Source organism: Manis pentadactyla, chromosome 9 (genome assembly GCF_030020395.1).
Source record: "Manis pentadactyla isolate mManPen7 chromosome 9, mManPen7.hap1, whole genome shotgun sequence".
Taxonomy (NCBI): domain Eukaryota; kingdom Metazoa; phylum Chordata; class Mammalia; order Pholidota; family Manidae; genus Manis; species Manis pentadactyla.
Genome location: NC_080027.1, coordinates 38,533,347 through 38,557,350, shown reverse-complemented (window position 1 = coordinate 38,557,350; position 24,004 = coordinate 38,533,347). Strand labels below are relative to the sequence as shown.

The 24,004-nt window shown below is 35.6% G+C and overlaps 1 protein-coding gene across 4 annotated transcripts in view; it reads left to right on the top strand.

The window, feature by feature from the left end:
• Positions 1–24,004, top strand: part of UVRAG (UV radiation resistance associated) — a 328,856-nt gene that overhangs the window by 10,701 nt on the left and 294,151 nt on the right. For 2 of the 4 annotated variants that reach the window (XM_036895386.2, XM_036895385.2), the window contains exon 2: positions 17,477–17,594. The exons of the other annotated variants lie outside the window; for them this stretch is intronic. In XM_036895386.2, the coding sequence (XP_036751281.1) occupies positions 17,477–17,594 (118 nt within the window). The remainder of the gene's footprint in view (positions 1–17,476; positions 17,595–24,004) is intronic. 4 annotated transcript variants of the gene reach the window in all.

Here is a 24,004-nt window from a genome sequence, read left to right as displayed (position 1 = left end):
TGAGGTGGGAAAGAAAAGGAAAAGCATTCTAGCCTGGGGAACAGCCTGAATAAAGAGGTAAGATGTAAAAGGAAATGGCAGATAATTAAGTGAGGCTGGAGTTTAAGGAGCTTGGAGAAGGATGGTGGAAACAAATGAGTTGGAGAGGTGTAGTTTGGGATTAGATTATAAAGGGCTGTGTATGTCATGCTTTGGAATTTGAACATTATCCAGTAGGCAGAGGCAGAGGGGGGGATAGTCTTTTTTGTTTTTTTAAATGGACTTTATTTTTTTAGAGGATTTTTAGGTTCACAGCAAAATTGAGTAGAAGGTACAGAGATTTTCCAAATACCCCTGTCCGCACACATGCATAGCCTCCCCCATTATCAACATAACATAACCCTACCATACTGGTATATTTGTTACAGTTGATGAACCTGCATTGACAAATCACTATCACCCAAGTCCATAGTTTACATTAGGATTTACTCTTGGTATTATACATTCTGTGGTTTTGGACAAATGTATAATGAAATATATTGACCAATATAGTATCATACAAAGGAGTTTCATTACCCTAAAAATTCTGTGTGCTATACCTGTTCATCTCTCCATCCCTTTTAACTCCTAGCAACCATTGATCTTTTTATTGTTTCCATAGTTTTGTTTTTTCCAGGATGTTGTATAGTAGGAATAAACAACTCTTTTCAATATATACCAAGGTTCATGATTACTGGAATGTGTGGTTAGAGTATGTTTAGTTTTATAAGAAAAACTCAAACTGAAGTGGCTGTATCATTTCGCATTTCCACTAGCAATGAATCAGTCTCTGTTGCTCCACAACCTCGTCAGCATTTGGTGCTGTCAGTGTTCTGGGTTTAGGCCATTTAATAGGTGTGTGTAGTGGCATCTTGTTTTAGTTTACATTTTCCTCCTAAAAAATGATGTGGAACATCTTTTCATGAGCATATTTGCTATACCTGTTTGTTGAGGTGTCTGTTAAGGTCTTTGGCCTATTTTTCAATTGGGTTGTTTTTGTTTTCTTGTTGAGTTTTAAGAGTTCTTTGTATATTTTGGGTAGCAGTCCTTTGTCTGATGTGTGTTAGAGATATTTTTTCCCCAGTCTGTGGCTTATCTTCCCATTTTGTTGACATTGTCTTTTGCAGAGCACAAGTTTTAAATTTTAATGAAGTCCAGTTTATCAATGATACATTTCATGGAGAGTGTTTTTGGTATTGTATCTAAAAAGTAATTGCCATACCCAAGGTCACCTAGATTACTCCTATGTTTTTTTCTGTGAGTTTTATAGTTTTGCATTTTACATTTAAGTCTGTGATCCATTTTGAGTTAATTTTTATGAGGGGTATAAGGTTTGTGCCTAGATTTATTATTTTGTCTGGTTGTTCCAGCACCATTTGTTGAAGAGACTCTTTGCTCCTTTGTCAGAGATCAGTTGACTATAGTCTCATTTCTAGGTTCTCTATTCTGTTCCATTAATTTATTTGTTTATTCTCTTGCCAAAAACATGTTGTCTTGATTACTCTAGCTTTATAGTAAGTCTTGAAGTCGGTAGTGTCAATTCTCTAACTTCGTTCTCCTTTAATAGTGTGTTGGCTATTCTGGGTCTTCTGCCTCTCCATATAAACTTTAGAGTCAATTTATGGATATTCACAAAGTAACTTGCTGAGATTTTGATTGGAATTGCATTGAATCTATAGATCGAGTTGGGAGGAATTTACATCTTGACAGTATTGAGTCTCTCTATACATGAATATGTAATATATATCTATTTAGTTCTTTGTTGATATCTTTCATCAATTTTGTACTTTTCCTCATATAGATTTTGTACATATTTTGTTAGATTCATTTTTTTGGAGGTATTCATATAAATGCTATTGTTTTTAAATTAAAATTTCACTTGCGCATTGCTGGTATATAGATTGGCTTTTATATATTAGCCTTGTATCCTCAACCTTGCTATAATTGTTTATTAGTTCCAGGAGTTTTTTGTATATTTTCTCAGATTTTCTGCATGGGTGATCATGCCACCTGTGAACAAAAACAGTTTTATTTCTTCCTTCCCAATATATATATACCTTTTCTTGTCTTATTACATTAATTAGGACTTGGTTTTTCTTTTTCTTTTAAACTTTTTATTTAGAAAGAATTTCAAGCTTATTGAAAATTATAAAAATAAAACTTATACAAGAACACCTTTATGCCCTTTGCCCAGATTTATATCTTGTTAACATTTTTCCTTTTGCTTTATAATTTGCAAATTCTCTCTTTCTCTGTACATATGAACATAGGTAAGTGTTATGTGGGTGTGAATCATTTGAAGTTATATACATTATGACCTTTTATTCTTAAATACTTTAATTGATATTTCCTAGAATAGATATATTCTCCTTTCACATTTAGTTTTCAACTAAAGTATATTTAACATTGATATAATACTTTTATCTAATCTTTGGTTCATATTCCAATTTGTCAGTTGATCTCATAATATCCCTTATAGAATTTTTCCTCCTGTTCATGATCCAGTCTAGGGTCAAGTATTCATTTAGATATATTAGTTCTTCTTTAAGGTAGAACATTTCCAGTTTTTCTTTGTCTTATTTTTTAAAATGTTAATATCATAATACAGATCCCCTCATCCCTTTTTAAAAAAGAGCATTCCTCATTTTCTGTTTATCTGATGCTTCCTCATGATTAAATTCAGAGTATGTGTTCTTAATTGAAATATTTCATATGTGTGATGTGTCCTTTATAGGGTATAAGTTCTGGAGGCGCATGATGTCCATTTGTCCCCCACTGATGATGTTAATTTTGGTCACCTGGTCAAGATCTTATCTGATTCTCAACTTTCTAATTCTGTGTGTATGTGGCATGCATGTGCATGTGTACTCTTGCAGCTAATGAATAGTGCATAGGGAGATGCTTTGAGATCATGCATATATCCTGCTCCTCCCCAAGATGTATCATCCATTGATGACTCTGGTCTCAGCCAATCTTGGCTATGATGTAGCAAAACAATGGTTTCCCAGCTCCTAACATTCCCTCTGCATTTCCCAGTCTGCCCTTGGCACTGTACTGTAAGGAAGAGTGGGAGGATAGTCTTGAGGAGAGGCTGGTGGTGAGAAGACTTCTCATCAAATTTCTAAATAAGAGAGGATTGAGGCCTGAGTTGTGAGGCAGTGGTATTTACTCATTCATTATTCCTTTGTTCAGTCAACAAACATTGAATATCTGTGTGGTTGCACAATAGCTGCTTGGGATAAAAATATTTTTAGTACTTAAAGGTCTTATAGTCATTGAGGCTACAGAAGAGCAAAGAGTTGTGATGAAATATGTGCTATTAAGAGGTATGTATAAAATATAACTAAATGTAATCATACACATAGGGTACTGTCTTGTATGGCTTAGTGAAATAGCCAACCTTATCTATGATTTGCTCATTGGTGTGGTATCAAGAGGAATATAACTCGGTTTTTGTATTTAGGGATCACCCTTCTTTTGGCATATGAACACAGTAAAAAGAGCACGATTATGGTAATTGCTATAATGGTGGCATGTATACAGAATGGTCATGGCACAGAGGGGAGAAAGGATCATCCTGGTTGGGGGTAATGATTGGGGCAGGGAGATCAGGAAGGATAGCTCAAAAGTAGAGTTTCTGGAGCCTAGGTTAGAAAGATTTCATGTTTGTTTACTTAATTGTAGGTAATCATTTTAGTCTAACTTTGTGATTACCATTTGCTGCCATATCTTCCTCCAGTCAAGATTTGTGGCTCATTTTCACATACCACCATAGAAATAGCCTTTATAAATTATTACCCATTCCTACCTTTTTAATCTTTTGCAGTGCTGCTTTGTATTTTTAGTAGCTCATCTCTTTAAAAACCAATCTCATAATATTTTTAGTCATGGTAGTTAGAATTGTTTCCACCATTTAATAGGTGAGAAAATGAAGGCCCAGGAAAGACCATGGATGAGCTAGAGTTCATACCCATCTGTTCTGGTTTTAAATTCAGTTTCCCACTGTCTTACTCTGTTTACTTGTTGGATTTCAAATACAATTTCATCTTTGCGTCTACCTTCACAAGCCAGCACGGTTTGAGTTAGATTGATAGATGTTGAAGCTGCAGGGAAACTGACCATTGAAGACTGAGGAAACTTTAGGGAGGTTGGTGATACTAGTAACATTATTGACTGTTACATGTGCCAGCTGCTGTGTTTAAGCACTTCACAGTTACTCCCTTTACTTCTTATTACAACTCCATGAGGTACAAACATTATTAGCTCCATTTCACTGGGATGCTTCTGAAGCTTAGAGAGGTTAACATTCCAAGTGAAAGTCAACACTTCTTGGTGCAGAGTGGAAATGGGGCAGAGATGAGGGCTGTGAATTTTCTTGAATGTATGTAGGAAAGCTATGTAGAAGTGTTCAGATTTCTGTTTTATTGTATAGTTCCTGGCATATCATGGGTACTCAAAAAATATTGAAATACTTTGGATTGTTAGGGTACAGTGTACAGGAGAGAATTAGGAAGATAAGAGAATGTTCGTGGACATTGAGAGTATATTGGGACAGATTGGGTAGAAGATGGCACTAGAAAGTAGAATTAGGGCCTTTGGCTTTATTTAGTAAAGCTTGGTAGTAGTGGGAGGCCCTTGTTAGATAAAGGCAACCCGGGTTAGTCCTGAGCAAAGAGGAGATAAGGGAAAGAAATAGTGGAAGTGAACACATTAAGATTCTGGGTTAGAATTACCAAGTTACCGTTGGTACGTTTCAAACAGATTGTGCGTGAATTCAGTATGTTAACATTTAAAGCTTTTTAAAACGGCTTGCACCTTCTTAAGGAATCATATAGTGCTTACTATTTGTGAGTGAGTTCTTGTTTACAGAAGAGTAAGTGGATACATGCATAAGAGAAGGAAGCTGCTTTTTCATAGTGTAAACAACAATAGCTTTGGGGCAATAAATGAAAGGTATTGGAAGAAATTTATGCCAGAGATATTGTGAAGAAAGAATTGGAGGTGTGTATGACTGATTAGAAATGGGGATGGGGGCATGGGACATCTGATGTCTCAGAGGGGTGCCTGGAAAGCAAGTACATGGTGTACAGGCACACATGGCCTAGGATATTAGGCCTGGGTCTAAATCTTGATTTTGCTGCTTATTAACAGTGTCAGCATGGCTAACTTCTTTTACTTAGGGCCTCAATTTTATAATCTGAAAAATGAGTAAACTGGTTTAGATTAGTGCTATTGGACTTAAAATATGCATGCATATTACCCGGGGAAATGCTAAAATATAGATTCTGATTGAAGAGGTCTATGGCAAGACCTGAGATTCTGCATTTCCAAGTTCCCACGTGATACTGAGTAGTAATGGCTGCCTTAGATGACCTTCAGGAACTTGTCCAGTTCTGCAGTTGTGTAATTCTGTATATTGAATGTTTGACCTTCATAGATCTGTTATACTCTTGTGACGTTATTACCTCTAATTAGATAAATGAATTCTAAAATCTGTCTCAAGTTTAAATTAGAAATGCATAAACCAATTCATCATTTTACACTGATAACCACATCCCTTTCTTTGCATCCCTATTTCTGTAAATTTATAATTTATAAAGTACTTTATAAATTTTCAGAGAGCTTGTATATCCATTATTTCATGTGAACCTTAAAATAACTCATAGAGTTAGGCATGCGGGAAATAATTTCCATTTTATGGAAAGGGAAACAAGTTCAGAGAGAAAGTGATTTTCCACTAGTGAGTTGTAAAACCACCCGAGCTCAGGATTATTGGCTCCAGTTTGAGCTCTTACTACTAAGTCACCCTGTGTGGGTCACGGCTCTCACAGATGCCTGTGCTAGAGGTTGGTTGCCACTGCCCCCTTTTTTAAATGTAAGTTTAGTTTTATTTTTTAAAAGTAGATAATATATTCATATGGATTCAGATAGATAAGAGGATAAAATGAAGAGTTTTCATTCTGTGTCCCAAATACCCATTGTCCCTTCCCTGGGGCAACCAGTGTTTTTAGTTATATTTTATGTATCCCCAGTAATTATGTAATTATATTCTCTTTCCCTACACAACTGATAACATGTTAAATGCACTGACCATATAAACTTGTATACATTTTTTTTTAAACTAATGGTGTATCTTACATATTGTTCCATATCAGTGCTCCAGGAGCTGCCACATAATTTGTTTGTTATGGCTACTTAGTATTCCACTGTAGGATACACCACAGTTTAGCTAGTCCCCTGTTGATGGACATTTAACTTATTTCCAGTTTCTTGCTAATAAAAATAGTGTATTACATACATTATATTGCATATCTCTAGGGGTATTTTTTACACAAATGCAGAAGTGGAATTGCTGGATCAAAGATTACATATATGTAATTTTGGTAGATACTGTCAGACTGCAATCTGTAGAGGTTTTACCAATTTTATTCTTCAGCGAAGTGACTATTTTGCCAGTGCCTGGCCTCTGAATATGTTATCAGACTTCTATGTTCTGTGTCAATTTTAGTGTAGTCTTAATTTGCATTTCTCTCTGATGAGTGGGGTTGAGAGCCTTTTCATGTTCAAGAGCTATTTGTATTTCCTTTTCTGTGAATTATCTGTTAATGTTCTTTGCCATTTTTTTCTTTTGGGTTGTTGGATTTTTTCTTACCAATTTATAGGAACTTTTTATGGTTTAGTGAAGTTGTCTTTGTTACGTGAATGAAAAAGTTTTTGTGAGTTTTTTTTCCTTTGACTTTGCATATGATAATTTTTGCCATGTGTAATTAAAAAACATTTTATGAAATAAAAATTATTTCATATTTTTATTAATGAATAATAAATGAGATTTATTATTCATTTAAAATTACTTTTTTTCTTTTATAGCTTCTGAGTTTTGTCATTCTTAGACCTTTAAGATTATAAAATAATTCTTCATGGTTCCTTTTGGCATTTTCTGCATAAATTATTCACATTCAGATATTTTTAAGCCATCTGGGATTTGATATAAGGTATAGGGTAAGTTTTATATATACACACACACTTTTTTTTTTGATGGCTACTGTATATATTTCCCTAGGTGTCCTTTGACCTTATTTCTTTTGTCAATTTTCTCTTCATCCTTGTTAACATTAAAAATAAAAGTTATTTTAACAGCAAAGTAGGTTTATTTGGGAACAGCAGAGAATTGTGTTTTGGAACAAGCAAGCTATGGCAAAATAACAAGCATGTGGGGAGAACAGCGGAGAGGAGTGCTCTGTTAACGGAGGAAAGGGGGAGAATTGGGACCGTTCTAAACAAAAAGTCCGGTGGAGGAAACTGGGAGTCCCACGTGTTGTGGCTGCTTATCCGCTGAATTTTTTCTTTCTTTTTTTTTTTTTAGGAGAGCAAGGTACAGGCTTTTATTTAGAGATACAGTGAAAGGACAGAGCTCCCGGCTCACGCCAGGAGGGGACAAGAGAGTCCCTTATCCGCTGAATTTTAACAGTCTTCCTCTCTCTCATTGGCTGGGCTGTTGGTTGGGAAACGGGAGGCAGAAACTCTTCCTTTCTACTACCCCGTGGTAAAATGGCCAAAATAGTATGAGTTGCAAGGTGTTTATCTTTTCCTTGCAGTGGGGTGTGCAGTTGAGAAGCGGAGGGCATGAGAGCTCCCCCTGCAGGCCTCTTGAGGTCATGTCAGTGTTGGGTCCCTTTATCAATTTTGAAATCCTCAACCACATCCATTATTTAATTAGTCTCCCTGTTAAGCCCATCTTTTCTTTAGCCTTCTATATGGGTTTCTCCTTTCTTTCTGTTCCTAATTAAAATGTTTATTATGAGAAATTTAATGAATAATGAAATATGTAAATTGAAATGTATATTGTATATATCAGTGTATGCTGAAATGCATTATATAATGAACTTCCAAAGAGCGAACCTGTTGTTCAGCTTCAATAATTGTCACTTCATGGAAGATCCTGTTTTTTCTATACTTTTACTTACTTGTTCTCCCTCCCCTACCCTAATTATTTTGAAGCAATTACCATCAGGCTTTTACTCTTAAGGCTTGGACCACTGACAGCTGTTTTCTGCTTCCAGTTTTTATCAGATCATCCTGTATAATTCTGTGTCTTTAATTTCTAAAATACCAGCTCTCTAAATCTCTAAAATACCAGCTCTCTAAAAGTATCATTGACAGTATACTGTTGGATACTTTTACCTCAAATTGGCCTTTTTGTGTGCACAGACTCCAGTTCTTTAGTAAGATAACATACTTTGAAATCAGGGATTGCCCTGTTTGTAACCCCATGGTTCCCAGCATAGTCTGTGAAGGAAAAACCAGCAAGATGAAATAGAAGAAAAAAAGGAGTGAGAGATGGAAGATGAGAGAGACACACGCAGAGGACAATACCAAATCTGTCACTAGAAAGGCCAGTTTCTTAGAACGGGGAAACACGGAGGAAAAAGGGCAAGTTTGGACCTTCTGTCAAGATTGGGGGTGGGTAGGGGAGAGAGAGAACCAAGAGCCAAAATATGTAAGGACTGTACACAGTTCAGAGAAGTATTTGTCTTTTCCTGTGGAGAAGCCTGTTTTATAATTTAGTAGTGCCTAGTAAATGGATGAATTAAATTATAGGATTGGGTGAGAGTAGAGTAATGTTAAAATAAAGGCTTTAATTCGAAGACTGTGTGATTTGTGTCAGAAAGTGCTGTAACCATAATATATTTTATGAGAGATTAGAGTTGGTGGGTTGTTTAAATCTTTAACATTGGCTGTTGGCACCATTTGCTTATAGCCATTAGCTCCAAGTGCTAGTTTTAAAGCATTTTTGTGTTCTTTTAAAATTTTTTACAGTGAGTCTTTCAGGTGGGATCAAAAGATTACAAAAAATAGGTGAATTGGAATTGCTATAATATAGAAGGGGTATTGTATTATTAAAAAGGCTTGTCAGATTTATCCAGCTTAAATTTTTGATTAACTCAGCATTTTTCCCTTCAGTGGGAACGTGGAACATGAATTTTCTCCCATGTTTGCTTTTGTTGTCCTTCAAAAGCATATACCAAAGTAGCAGGAATCTGAGTTTACCTGAAACAACTTGGGCTTTCTTAGTTTTTGTATGCTGTTTAGCCTGGTCCCAGACTGAGAATAAATGCCTGATCTAAAAACAACGAGTTGAGAATAGGAAAGGGGGGGGGGAAGGTGCCCAGAACAAGTTTGACTACATTTCCAAATCAGATGCTATTTTTAAAAATTACCTCATAATACCTGTAATTACCTTAGGGGTCAGCAAACTATGGCCGATAATCATTGATTTTTATAACAACTGACAAGCTAAGAGAGGTTTTTTTTAAAAAAACATTGTTGAAGGACTGTAAATAAACAAAAAACAATATGCAGAGACTGGATGTGGCCTACAAGCTTAAAATACTTACTCTGTGACCCTTTATAGATCAAGTTGGCCAGTACTTAAACTATATCATGAAGAGTATATAGTAATATTTCTTTATGTGAATGTTTGAAATTTCTTGCTCTTTTGTTTGTGTTCCATATTAGCACTTTGTTTTTTTTAAATGGTAATGTGGTTTTCCATTACATGAAAATATCACCGTTTTGGAGTGGTTATTCAGTTTTTACTTTCATAGCCAATATTGGATTAAGCATATTTGCACACATTTTTGTGACTTGTGGAATTGCTTGGTCAAGTATTATATGCAATTTGAAATTTGATAATCATTGCTAAATTGCCCTTTCTCCAAATTGGACCAATTTACTTTCACTAACATTGTTTTCCTTACTCATGTCAATCCTGACAGAGCCTAAAATAGTTTGGCTGTTCTATCAGATGGCTCTCATTTTCTATTGCTAAGTAACAAACAAAAATTTCAATGGCTTTTAACAACATCATTATTTGTTTTGCTCACAAATATTAGTTTGGTTCAGGTGTGGTGGGAACAACTTGTCACTGCTTTACTTGATGTCATTTCTGGCAGATCTTACTGGGGAGATATATGTCCTGCCAAATCTGGCATCTTGGCTAGGGCTGTGGAGAAGTCCTTACCAGTGTTAGAGGAGAAAGCAGGAGGCCCTAGCCCTTGGGCCTCCATTGCAATGAAGGGTTCTTGGCTACACACAGGATAGAAATAAAACACATGCCAGGTGCAGCATGAGGCAGATTTATTAAGAGGTAGAAGGTTATAGATTATACAGCAGAGTGGAGTGGACTACTCCTTAGGCATAGCAGCCCCTCCCTGGTGGTCTGTTAGTTCTTTTATTGGAAGTACAATGAGCATGTAAAGCAGTGAGTGGAATAGTCATGATTTCTCTGGCAAGATTCTTGGAAGAGGGCATGTTTTCCTTATTAGGGCTCTTTCCTTACAATGACAATTGTAAACTGTCAAGGCGCTGATGGGCGTGATTTTTACTACGTAAATGACATTTTAATGAAGTTAGAGGTCTCTTCCTGGTGAAATTAGATGTCATCTTGGTTTGGTCTAGTTCCACCCAGTTGCTGTTACATCTTGCTCACCAGTCTCAGGCTCCTCTGCCCATTGTTCCGGTGTCTGGCTAGTCAAGCTAGTTTAGACTTTCTCTCTGCTTCACCCTGCCGTTCCCTTCTCTACACCCAGGTGGCTGCTTGCCTTCCTCACAGTAGGGTGACCTGGCTCTAAAGAAGAGCATCCTGAGAAAACCAGGCGATTTTATGATTTAGTCTCCAACCATATAGTATAATTTCTGTAATAGTCACAGGCCTACCCACATGTAAGGGGGAGGAAACCTAGATCCCACACTGTAATGGAGGAGTTACAATATCACATTGTGAGCGAGCACATGGAATGGGATGTATTGGTGTGACCATTGTTTGGCAACTACAGTCTGTTACAAGGTGGATTGTTTGTTTTAATATGCGTATCTCTAATTATGAGTGCTTTTACATCTTTTCATATGCCTAATGGCCATTTCCATTTCTTTTTCTGTGGTCTGCCCTTTTATATGTTTTGCCCCCTCTTCTATTGGGCTATAGATTATTGATTATATAATTCAGTTGTAATAGTTCCTGTAGATTAAACAAATTAGACTTGAAATTTGTTTTGAAAATACCTGTCTGTGGCTTTGGGAGTCATGTAAGTGTGTGTGGGATGATTGTTTAGTTTGGAGATTGTGGGGCTTTGTGGAGTGATTATATCTAAGAACCATAGTACTTTTGTTTTTGAGGCAAGGGTTATAGGGAAGGGAGGGCAAGTGGGAGCCATTTAATCCTACTCCTTTGTCCATCAGCCTCCCTGAATCACTCTCCAGCAGTGATGAGGCACAAGATCAAAGACACCTTCGTTCTCTTTGGTCATTATTATACCTCAGAAGCCAGAAAATTTTAGATGTCTGCAAGGGAAAGGTAAAACTGGGAGGAATGTGGAACCCCAGTGACATATTTCACTAGTGAAAAGTGCTTTGGACTTCTTAGTTCTGGTGTGTGATTTGACAATTTTTTAAAGCTGTGCTGTCACCCATGTTGAGGTTCAAAATTTTATCAACAAAATTGGATTTGACTTATCAGAAATGATCATTTTCTAAAATATGGGGATGTTTAAGAAAATGAAACATTTCTTTGTACCTTGCTACTAAATTAAAATGTTTTCTTCATATGCTAACCTGTCATGGGATGAATTCTTAATAAATGGTTACAAGTTTTATCTAGTGGGAATCTTTGATAGTTTCGTAGGTACTAGGAGGGTGTTCGTAGGTACTAGTTTGATCCAGACACAAATTGTCAGCAGGGCCTGAATCCCACCTATCTTGACTCTGCTCCCTTCCATGTTGGTCTTATTCTCAGGTTTCACTGTGATGGAAAGATGGCTGCCAGCATCTCTAACCCTTTGTTCAGGGGAGAGGAAGAACTCTCAATAATTTCATGTAATTTCTGGGTCTTTCATTGGCTCTAATTAAATAATATGTTATGGTCGGGAGTGGAATGTACTGATAGGGCTGATCTAAGCCATATGAACATCCTTTGAGTTGGAGGTGGAGTTAATTTTACAGAAAGGATATGGATTGATAGTAGGGGAGGGTGATTTTGCAAAGGAAAATTTTTTTTTTTCTTTTTCTTTGAACAGGTAGTGGGCAGGACAAAACAAACAAAATATTTTTCTTTAGACTGCTGCTGTGTTTTAAAGAAGTTTTCTAAGAGCATTAGTAGTATAGTATTAACAAGAAAAACAACAATTTTAGGTTCTTTGGAAGCACCAGTTTCAATCATTACTAATGAGTAATTCTTATTTTTTTTTTTTTTACTAAAGCAAGTATTTCAAATCTACAAGCATGCCACTTGTTTTTAGAATTTATATTTGAAAGATTTGGAAAAAGGTGAGGAATTTAGAGTCATACTGGTCTTCTACCCACTGCTCACATTTCAGGTAGATTTATGCTCTAATTACATCTATCAATCCTCCAAAAAAGGCTGAGTCAGAGATTTAAATTTTGTATGTTAGTGAATGCTTTAAACCTCTGCATAGAATGTTTTAAACCTCTGTATAGAGTGTTTATAGGTAGTGATTCAAAGATTTTAAGCCATATTAATTCCAACTTAAAAATTAAAATCTCTTCAGCTTTAACAGAGAAGACAAGTAGTGACTATAGCATCTTACTGCTCTGATGGAGAGTGACTGTAATGGGGAATGTGGTGGGGACTTGATAATGGGGGGAATCTAGTAACCACGTTGTTGCTCATGTATTTGTATATTAATGATACCAAAAAAAATCTCTTCAGCTTTAGTTTTGGGAGTGGATATTGTTAGAGCACAACCTGGCTGCCTACAGCTGCCATTGAAGAATGATACATGTAGCTCTGGGAAGGGGGGGATTCCCCACATGGGGCAAGTTCTTTGTGAATTTGCTAAGGCTGAATAAAGGCTGTGGCAAAAAGTTGGGTGTAAAGAGGGCTGCCATGTGTATTCTCACGGCAGTCACAGGCAGCTGGGTACACACAGCAGCTGGCTTGAATGTGTCTCCAGGCTGGCTACAGGTTCTGCTCCCTAGCACGAACTTAATCCTCTAGGCAGTAGGTCTCAGCCTCTCCTTGCTCCCCACTCACCAGACTCTCTGCTCCCATGCTCAGGCTTAATTCTCCAGGAGCAGTGGGCCTCCATGGCTCTCCCACCCTTCTTCCCTGCTCCAGCGTGGGGAGGAACTCTGGTGACTGGCAGATGCCTGACCAATTATGTACCAGGAACACAGGGAGAGGAGAGAATGGGTATTTCCTCTCTACCCCTCCCCTGGGAAGGTACTTCCATGACTTACCAATGGATCTGTCGCCAGTAAACATCCCATAAATGTGCAAACAGCCTCTTATTATATACACAATGGATGCTACTAAGGCCAGGCAGGAATCCTGGTCAGAAAGTTCCATTTTCCCCACAATACACAAAGAGCATTTTATAACCATGAAAGCATAGAGCAGTTGAGAAAGTTTAAAGAGATTGGTGGTAAAGAAAATTACATGAAATGTTATCTTAAAGAGTAATTCCAAAATCTGTGTAGATTTTAATTATTAAGAATATTTTTACTTTTCTGAGATACTTGAGCCAATTTAAATCATAAGACAGATTGATTTTTAGCTATCTTTAGATGGACCATTTGAAGAGATAATCTGATATTTGATTCTTTTTAGACAAGGTCAAGAGCAGTGTATTTATGCTGGATGGTGCCACTAGGTCATGAATTACCATGGGATCGTATTCCCTAGAGCAGTTGAAGTTAGGTGAGTCCTGAGGTTTTGCTGTAAGCCAGAAGTACTGCTAAGACTTTACCCTACTTTCAATTCTTAGGTCCCACTATCTGGTGGGTGGGGTCAGAATCCACTTAGGTTTCCAGGCTACTTAGGACCATTGCAAGGCTTAGGTCATACCAAGACTCTTGAACGGGTTAATGCATGGGAGATTTATTGATTCATTCAAAAACATAAATGGTGTGTCTATTTGCTAGGTACTCATCTAGAGATAAAACTGTAAATAAAGCCTCTTCCTTCATAGAACTTACATTCTAATTAGGAAGGATGGCAAATGTCTGGAACTAACCATGTTTCCATATTAGGTATAATTAGTTACATGTAATTTTTTAAGTATAAATCTTCTGGGATTGAGAACCAGAGAGGATCCTTCAGGTCACTCTGATTTCTTTAATACTTCTTTGGATCATAGGGTAATAATTTGGGCAAGTGATTCCTGAAATTGGTGGTAATTTTTGGTATTGCTATTATATTTTGGACTGGGTTTAGTTGTTTAAACTTTTCCTTATTGATTTAACTTTATTTTTTTGAGTATGTAAAGCATTTATATGATACAGAAGTAAAAACTACATAAACAAGTTTCGGAGATGTCTTGTTTTTATCTACAGTCCCTCCAACCTGTTCTCACCCCCTTAAATCATTGTTTTGAGTTTTTGGTTTAACCTTTCTGTTTCTTTTTAATTGCATTAAATTTTAGGGGAAGGGTAGGAAGGAAGGAGGTTGGGAGACTGGTAGAAGGAAGGAGGTGAATGGTAGAAATGGAGAGGAGTTCTATTTAATACTTGGGAAATGTGTTATGGGCATTCTTTTTGTTCCTCTTCTACTCCTACTAATTCTGAAAAATTAAAAAAATAAACTTTTTATTTTGGAATAATTTTAGATGTACAGAAAATTTGCAAAGACCATACAGAGAATTTCCTTCATTCCATTTCTTCTAGCATTAGCATTTTACATTACCATTTTTCATTTGTCAAACTAAAAAATAACATTGGCACATTATTATTAGTTAAACCCCACTTTCTTACAGTTTAGCATTAAAAAATACAAACTGTATAATAAAATTAGAATGATTATTACTAAAGAAGAATTCAAGACAAAGGGCATAAGAGGGCTCATGTGTACATTTATAGTCTTTCACAGATTATATCAGTAATTTACCCATGAAGAATTGATTATCTTCATTTGTTCCAGCTGCTGGGAGCATCATACATTTTAATTAATCATAGCTTAATGAGAATATTTACTTCAATGCTTTTGAAATAAATAAAATAAGGGAAAAGGCAAAAAGTCATACACCCAAAGTCCACACTTTTAAGGGTAGGTGGTTACTTTGTGGAGGAGTTTTGTGTCTTTGTAAACCTTCCTATAAAATGCCCTGATGTGGTTGGTTCTGCTTTAGCCACGTGGGTGGAGGGAAGCACAGAAATAATAATGAAACATTGGTAATCCATCCAGTTGAGTGTTTGTGGACTCCATTGCTGATTTTACAATCCTAGAGCTTGGAGTCAGAAGGTCCCTTTGGAGCTGATTGTACTAACTTCCTACATAATGTGACCATCTCTTCAGCAATCTCCATGCATCCATTATAGATTCAGTCTCTGTCCAAGCCCTTCATATTGCTTTGTAAGACAGTCAGTTCCATTATCTTGTACTTGTCATAAAATTATTTTCTTGAGTTGAAGGATAGATTATTGCCCTGCCCTCTGTAGTAATAGAGGAGTATAAAGACTATATTGTATCTATTAGGAATATATACATATAGGAGAGGTAAGTGTATACATATATACATCTATATTTACAGGTATAACCCCTTTGCTTTTTTTCTTTCCTTCTTTTGAGATACCCCTCATTATTTACTGTTTTGTTTCTTTGTTTATATTTGGTCACTTAGGAATGTTGGGATAAAGAGATGAATAAGTGATAATGAATAATCCTAACCTCATAAGGTTGTTATGAGGATTAAATAAGATCCATATGTATGAAGTGTTTAGCATAGTACATGACACATAGTAAGCATTTTCTAAATGCTAACAGTATGTATAGTGATGGTAATGATCACTGTCACCAGGTCTTTTTCTCCTAGATTAATAGGGAAGATAATCGTAAACAACTACTTATAATACAAGGCTGAATGAAATAAGTGTTACAGTAGAGATAGAAGCAAAGTTCTTAGTAATTCAAATAAAGGAGCCATAATTCCAGTTAGAGAATGAGGAAGGAGGAATCGTAACTCCTAAATGCTGAAGTAGAAATAGGATCTCATTAAACAGAACCGTACTCTATATTGCGAGGCTAGCGTTAGCAAAAGCATGGAGCTAGGAATGTGCATAATATTTTTCATGGAATCTTAAGCAATCATGTATGACTGGGGTTTGGCATGTGTAAGATCTAGTGGGAAGTAAGGGTGGGATATGGAGATATTGGACTGCACAGGGCTTTGAAATCAATAGTGAGAAGTTTGTACTTTATTCTAGAGGTTTTGGTATGTTTTCAAGCCTTTGAACAGAGAACCAAGATTGCAAACTTAGAGCAAAGTAGATGTGATTATTGTGCATACATAGTCAATGATTTCCATTTCTTTGAAATATTAACTGAGAGGACTAACGAAATATATGTAGTAGGAGAAATAGTGGCTATACTCCAGGGTATGAAATGGAAACCATTGACAGACTATGGAAAAATTAGTCTTTTAGACTAAGCCCTAGGACTTACTGTAAATACATTTGGGGCTTTTCATACTTAGAGGATTAAACAAATTTATTAGACAATAACCTTCTCTCTCAAAGCATCTTAATCTCTAGATTGGGAGAGAGGATTGGGTTGGTTGGTGCTGGCAAAGAAAGAACTGTCCTGTTCTGGCTGGCTGCACGTGTAACTGAAGATGGACTTAGCTCAGTAGAGTGGGCTGTCTTCCAGCCTGGGGAGTTTTTAGCATATTTTAAAACTGAACACTTGGTTTCTATTTTAAGCTCTGAGAATAATCATTTGACATGGGGGACTAGCTTTTGGGAATAAATCTGATGTGCTCAGACTTAACATTTTCTCTTTTTGGTAGGAGATGATTTGGCTATCCATCATTTTGTGTTTTTGTTGATTTCTTCTGTTGCTTATGGAGCTTTTGCCTTTCTAACACTTGTGACTCCAAATAATTCATGCATCCTAGTTGCAGACATTGTTGGGAAGGAGGCCTAATTAGGAAGTAGAGATTGGTTGGCTGCTGGTCAAGTGAGACTGTAAGCTTATAATAGTTGGGTTATTGGCTAGATAGAGTGACCAGTGAGTTATTTTTTGGCTTTGGCGTCTTTTCTTGTTTGTACTGATGATCTGGCATCTAGACTGAAGTAGGAATAAGGGTGTATATATGTAGTAAGTGCTGATTTTCTGTTGGTGTGAAATGGACTTGGCATGTCTACCAGCATCCTTCTGAAGGGGAAAAAAGCAAATTACTAGTTAATGTTCCAGGAAATACTAACACTATTGTATGGGAATAGAGCCCTTATACAACATTTATGCTTTGCAAAAATATTTCATAGGGCAGGTAAAATCCCTATTTGACAGAGGGGATGCTGAGGTATAAATAAGAGACTGGGCTAAGGTTGCTAGTTCAACAAATAAATGACCAGGACAACTTACTGTATTTCATTTTTGAATTGTGACTTACAGAAACTCTTATAGGAGGAAGACGCTGAATGTTCTTTTTTTGTTGTTATTTTTTAGCGGCGTCTTAGACATCTTCGGAACATTGCTGCCCGGAACATTGTTAGTAAAAATGGCCATCAACTCCTTGATACCTACTTCACACTTCACTTGTGTAATGCTGAAAAGATATATAAAGGTAAGGGAATTGGTGGGCTTGATACCCACAGATCATTATATCTCATTTTTACTTTTTTGTAACACAAGTGATTATCAAAGCCCCTTGCTGTTATTGTTCATTGGAAAGCTAAAATATTTCATGAGCAGTTGTTAGGTGTATTAAAGAAACATGGCTTTTGCATTGTTCTTTTGGGTTTCTGAGCCTTAGATTGATGTTTATATTTCCTTTATGAATTTTAGCTATTAATATCTGTATTCCAGTAGGTACTCATTTAAAATAGATTATATGAGTCCAGTATACAGTACTAATTTGCATTTCTTTGTATAATTGTTTTGTTTAATATAGTAAAATTGGGACCTAGTTTATATCTTCTCATATATGTAATTCCTTGTGTATATGGGGTCATTTTAGAAGACTAGCATGGTTTCTTTGAATTCATTTTCACATGTTGTACTGTGGATTCTTCCATAAGTGACAGTTCTAAAAGTAGTCCAGATATTTGATTCAAAATGACAAGCATCTTTTGAATACATATTGGATGAAAGGTACTTTGATACAATCAGTTGACTTATGTTGGCTAGTATAAGAGAGGAAGCATGGCATAGTGATAGAAATATTGGATTAGGGTTGAAAATACATAGATACTAGTTCTAGCTCAGCTATTTACTAGCTATGTGACTTTGGACAAATATCACACATTTTGAACTTCACTTTTCCCATTTATAAAGTGGAGATAATAATGTCTTACGACGTCTATAAGAGATTTTTATATGGATCAATTGAGATAAGTGGTAACGCTTAGTAAAATGTGATTAAAGATCTATTTATATTAACAAAAGGTAGTGTTATTTTAATAAGAGGTACTAATGGACTTGAATTTTCTCAGGTAAAGATGAGAAATTCAGTGACATTTTATCTTTTTGGTTTTAATTACTTTAAAAAACCATTATTAAAGCAGTAGTTGTTTAACAGCTTTTTTCTTTTTTTAATTTCAATAAAAATTACCAGTATGTACCATGAAAAATTCAAATGGGAATTATGTAGAGTAGAACCCCCCGCCCCCCCACAATGTAAATAGCATTAAAATAATTTTTAATGGTGAAAAAAGGACTTAAGTTCTACTGTTTTCATATAATCTTACTTCATTCTTATTTTTCATTCTAACCATTGTGTATTTTTAGAACAATTGTATTAATCTGGATGATAACAATTGTATTAATATGAATGATTAATGCTAGATACTAACAAATACACAAATCTCAGTGGCTTAACAATAATTTCTTACACTAAGTCCAGTGCAGGCAGTCTTTATTGGGTGTTGTCTTGGCGGCTGTCCTTGTAGTGTGGCTTGGGTGTCCAGGCTCCTTCTGTTTTGGAATGCTGCTGTTCTCAATAGATGGCCCCCGGCACGACAAGAGAGAGGAATTATTTGAGGGACATTTTTAGTGGAAATGTCCCCCATCAATTCTGTCACATTCCATTGGCCTTAAATCAGTGGTGTTACTCTTTTTTGGATGAAAAAGGACTGGGAAATGTCTTCCTATGTGTCCAGAAGGAAAAAGAAATGGTTTAGTCACCATCTGTCTTAAGGGTATGAGAATTTTTGCAGACCTTTATACATTTGGTCTGCTGCTCACTAATTAGTTTTATCACTGGCAGCATATAATAATGCCAGAGTATTTTAATTTTTGATAGGTTTCTATATAATCGGTCCTTGATTATCTTCATAAAACTTCTGTGTCCTTGCTCCAGTGTTATCTCATAACAGCAATTGACATAGTACTTAGCATATTTTAGGTACTTGGTGTATGATAGCAAGTATTATTAGAAATGTAATGTTAACAGTCATAATAGTAGTTTCTAAAAAGACTAGCCATGGACTTGTCAATGACCATGATGTAAAAACTTGTTGAAGAGATAGGATGAAAACGAAGTGTATTTTTTTATTCTTGATTTTGTTTTTTTTGTCTTCCAGCTCAGGTTACATCTTGAGCTTACAAGTTACCATAGACTGTTAATTGAAGTTATCTTAATAAAAATGCTCTTTAACACAGTTAGGGAATAGCTGGTGATGGACTACAGGGAAGTCCAGTATATGGTGGTGCTATTGAGTCTGTCACTAGCTGGCAAGCCCCTTGGCTAGGGCATTTTGTTCCTCTTGTGAGCTTTGGTTAATTTCTCTCTCAAATGAGAGAATTGCTTATCTCTGAGTCTTCCTTCTATTCCAGAATGTCATGGTTGAATTAAATATACTCATGGTCTTCTGGGGCTTTGTATCTTTTAACTACCATTGGAGGAACCAGGAAGTTCTTTCCTTGCTAATAAGCCTAGTTAATTCCACCAAATCTTAGTGAGCCTGTGATGACCAATGCAAATACTCATTTCATGATCACTGTGTGGCCCTTGGTGTAGGATGACCAAGCTGGAGGGCCAGTTGGATCTTCTCACAAAACCACCTGCACCACCTGTTTAGTGGCATCATTTCCTGGTTTTAAAAGCAAGTTTTTTGTATTGGAAGACTGTCTAAAATGCTGATTTCTAAGTTACTGTTTTATTTCACCTGAATTCACTGTGATCGATCCTGAGAGATTTCTTGACTTGGGACATCTTTTAGTGCTGTTGGGAGATTGTCTACTTTTTAGATAGTTCAAATCAGACATCTGCTATTACACCCCCAGAGAACAGAATCTTGTGATCATGGATGAGGGGCTAGGTTCTAATCCTTGTTCCTTCTTAAACTTGGAAGTTTTGTCAAATCAAGTTTGTTCTTCAGCCATAATTATTTTTTCACCCATGAAATGTGAGTGCTTGTCTTTTCATGGAATGTCAACCTGCTATTTTGAATACATCAGAAGACAAACTCTTACATGAGCCAGAAATTTTTAGGTCAGTAGCATAGGGGTCAGTTTTGTTCACTGTACTATCTCCAATACTTGGAACAATGCTTAGCACATACTAAGCCCTCAAATATTTTTTTTAATTTAAGTTTTTGAATAGCTGGTAAAGTTTATGGATCAAAATATATATAAAGGTTTATATTAAGTTCTTCCTTTCACCTGTCCCATCTCCCTAGTTTCCATCCTGATAGCCACTGTTATTCCTATCTTGTTTTTTTTTCTGAGATTCTTTATGCAAATACAAGTAAAAATAGTCCCAACCTATATATATTTCTGTGCCTTGTATTTTTCACTTAATATATCTTAGATGTTTTTCAGTATTGGTTCATAGAGAGCTTTCTTGTAATTTTTTTTCTGAATAGTTTTGCATTGAAAATAGATGTACTATCAATTATTTAAATAGCTCCTATTGGTAGGCATTTAGGTTGTTCCAGTCTTTTGTTGTACACCCAGTACTGCGTTGAATAACTTAGTAAGTACATTATTGTGTATGAGTGCTAGTATAGCAATAGGGGTAAATTCCAAGAAATGGAAATACAAAGAGTGTGTGTACTTACAGTTTTGGTAGGTATTGACCTTGTTTACATTCCCACTTGCTTTGTAAGAGTACCTTTTTTCCGATAGCCTCCCCAGTAGACTGTGCAATCAAACTTTGAATTTTTGCAGATCTGATAGGTGAAAAATAGTTTTAAAGTACAGTGTAAGTTTGTATTTCTTCTTTTATGAGTGAGTTTGAGGTACTACGAAAGCATTTGTTGAATGAATGGAATGGTGCATAACAGCTGAAACATGCCTTTGGAATCATGCTCTGTAATCTCTCCTTGCCTTGTTTCTTTAGGTCTTAGCGTGGACAGACAGGCATATGTATCTAATGGTCCCTTTCATGTGGAAGCAGGACTTGGATGATGTCTTTTGAAAATTTACTTGTCAGATAGTTATATACTCAAATTGAATTAATAAAAATTAATACAATGTTGAGGGGGAATCGGGAGGGCTGTGCAACACAGAGAAGACAAGTAGTGATTCTACAACATCTTAATATGCTGATGGACAGTGACTGTAGTGGGGTTTGTGGGGGGGACTTGGTGAAGGGAGGACCCTAGGAAACAATGTTCTTCATGTAATTGTAGATTAATGATAACAATAAATAAATAAATTAATTAATGAATGAATGAAAAAAATTAATAGGATTGTATTAATAAAAATTATAAAGTATTTTTAATTCACTATTTCATTTGAGCTTCACAACAATGCTGTTATTTTCCAGGTGTCATTCTTCTTTGAAAGATGAAAAACTATGGCTCCAGAAGGCTAATTAACTTTTCCAGGGTCAAGCTTAAACATAGTGGATTGGGGACTGGAACTGTTTTTTGACTAAATTCTCCTAAATTCACTGTTTTCTTTTATATAATGTTTCTAAGTTCACCGACAATATTTTAGATGTGACAGATTGATAGATGGTGCAGACCCATGTTTAGCACGTTAGAAATTACCTCAAACTTAGTGATTTCTCTCCAAATCTTGTGGTTCCTTTGTTGATCTCTTTCCATTTAAATTAGCAGGTCCATTTTGAGGGTCCAATGGAGAAGACAAATTATTGAGTTTCATTTCTGCACACATGAAGTCAGTCAGCAAAGTTTTGGAAGAAATAATACTACTATTCATCTTCTTAGAGCTGGAGATACATATTTTAAGAACTGTTTAACTTAGACACTATAAAGATTAAGCTGAGAAATTCTCAAAAGAAAAGGGAATATTTTATTTATTTCATTGATTTAAAAGTAGTATATATTTGCAACAAAGTCAAGCAACACAAAAATATATTAAGTATGAAGTGAAAAATGCCTTGCAATAAAACACAGTTTAGGTCTTTAGTTTTTTTTTTAAGATATGGATGGTACATATTAATTAGCATATATGTATATACACTTATACACATTTATTTAGTTAATTTGTAGTTGGAATAATTGGTTAATCACTTGGGAAAAAAATGAAGAGAATAATACTTACGGTTGCCTGGTGTTGAGAAAACAGGTATTTTCGTAAGTGGGATTACAAATTGGTATAATACCATTAGAGAAAAGTTTGGCAATATCTGTCAAACTATTTTTGCTTTTATCTTGCAATTTTACTTCTAAAAGTTTAACTTATAAATTCAAGTGTCTTAAGATATGTATCTTTAAATGATTATTTATAACAGTATTTGAAGTATCTAAATATTAGCAATAACCTTTATCAGGAGGCAAGTCCTTTTAAAAACAATTAGAATTATATTATTAGTAGGATAATTCTATAATTAGAATTATATGTCAACTATACTTAAAAAATAAAATTATAATTATTTCTTTTCTTATTTAAAGTAATTGTTCAAAACAGAAAAGTTAGAAAGCTGCCAAGCAAAAAATAAGTCAGCAGTCTAATCCTGTCACCTAGGATAAACATTGTTAGCATAATTATAAAAACTAGATCCTGTTATAAATTCTTCTGTTTTTAAGCTGTTTTTTTCACTTAACACATTGTGACTGTCTCTCCACAAAATAAAACAATTATCCAATCTTATAAGGAAGGCAAGCACAGAATAATATAGATGGTATATTTGTTAAAAGGTGATTTAAGTGAAAGAGCTGGCCTACAGGAGTTTTATGTCTAGGTCTACTCTCCCTTTTATTGCTAGGTGATTCCTAAACTTCAGTTATTAATGGACCACTTTAACAAGTTTCACTGTGTTTGAGTTTTCCTCTATACTGTAACATACTTAACATTTTAAAATGTTCATTAATTTTAAGCCTATGTCTAAATATAATATGTGAAATTATTCATTCAAGAAAAATATACAGTGTTGACTCTGTGCCAAGAATGGTTTTATGTGCTGAGGAGGTAGTTGTATAAAACAAATCCTGCTACCCTAATGGAGCTTACAGTTAGGGATTGACAACTATATGAGATATAAATTTCAGTATACTAGAAAACAAGAAAATTTGTCTGTATGTCACCTGAAATAATCTCAGATACCAGTGGTATGTGCATCACACCTGGGAAGTACTGCCTTAATCGTAACAAAGGGACAGAAGAGTCTTTGGGAGCATTGTGGAGGTGACTTGGGCAGGGTCTGAACAGGGAATGTTAGCGGGTCCTTGGTAATGTCTGAACCTTTGACACATTCTCTCTTGATTGTGTTTTCACATTTGTAATATTTATGACATACATGGAAGTTGGTAGAATCATGAGATTTTAATGCTTACAGACTACCTTTGATCATTAGTTTAATTCTCAAAATTGTCTAATGAAAAATGGGCCCAAGGAAATTAAAGAGACGGAATGTTAATTGATTTAAAAGATAGGTGGAATGAGAACTTAGGTTAGCTGGTTGCTAGGTCAGTATTCATTCCTCAGTACAGAGCATATAGAATCAGTTGTAGAGACTGGCAGTAGGTAAGAGAGAAGAAAGTCTGAGTTTTTAAGGTCTCAAATTTGAATCTGGTATAAAAGGAGCCAGTAAGCTAAAAAATCACTAAATTACATCTTAACGTG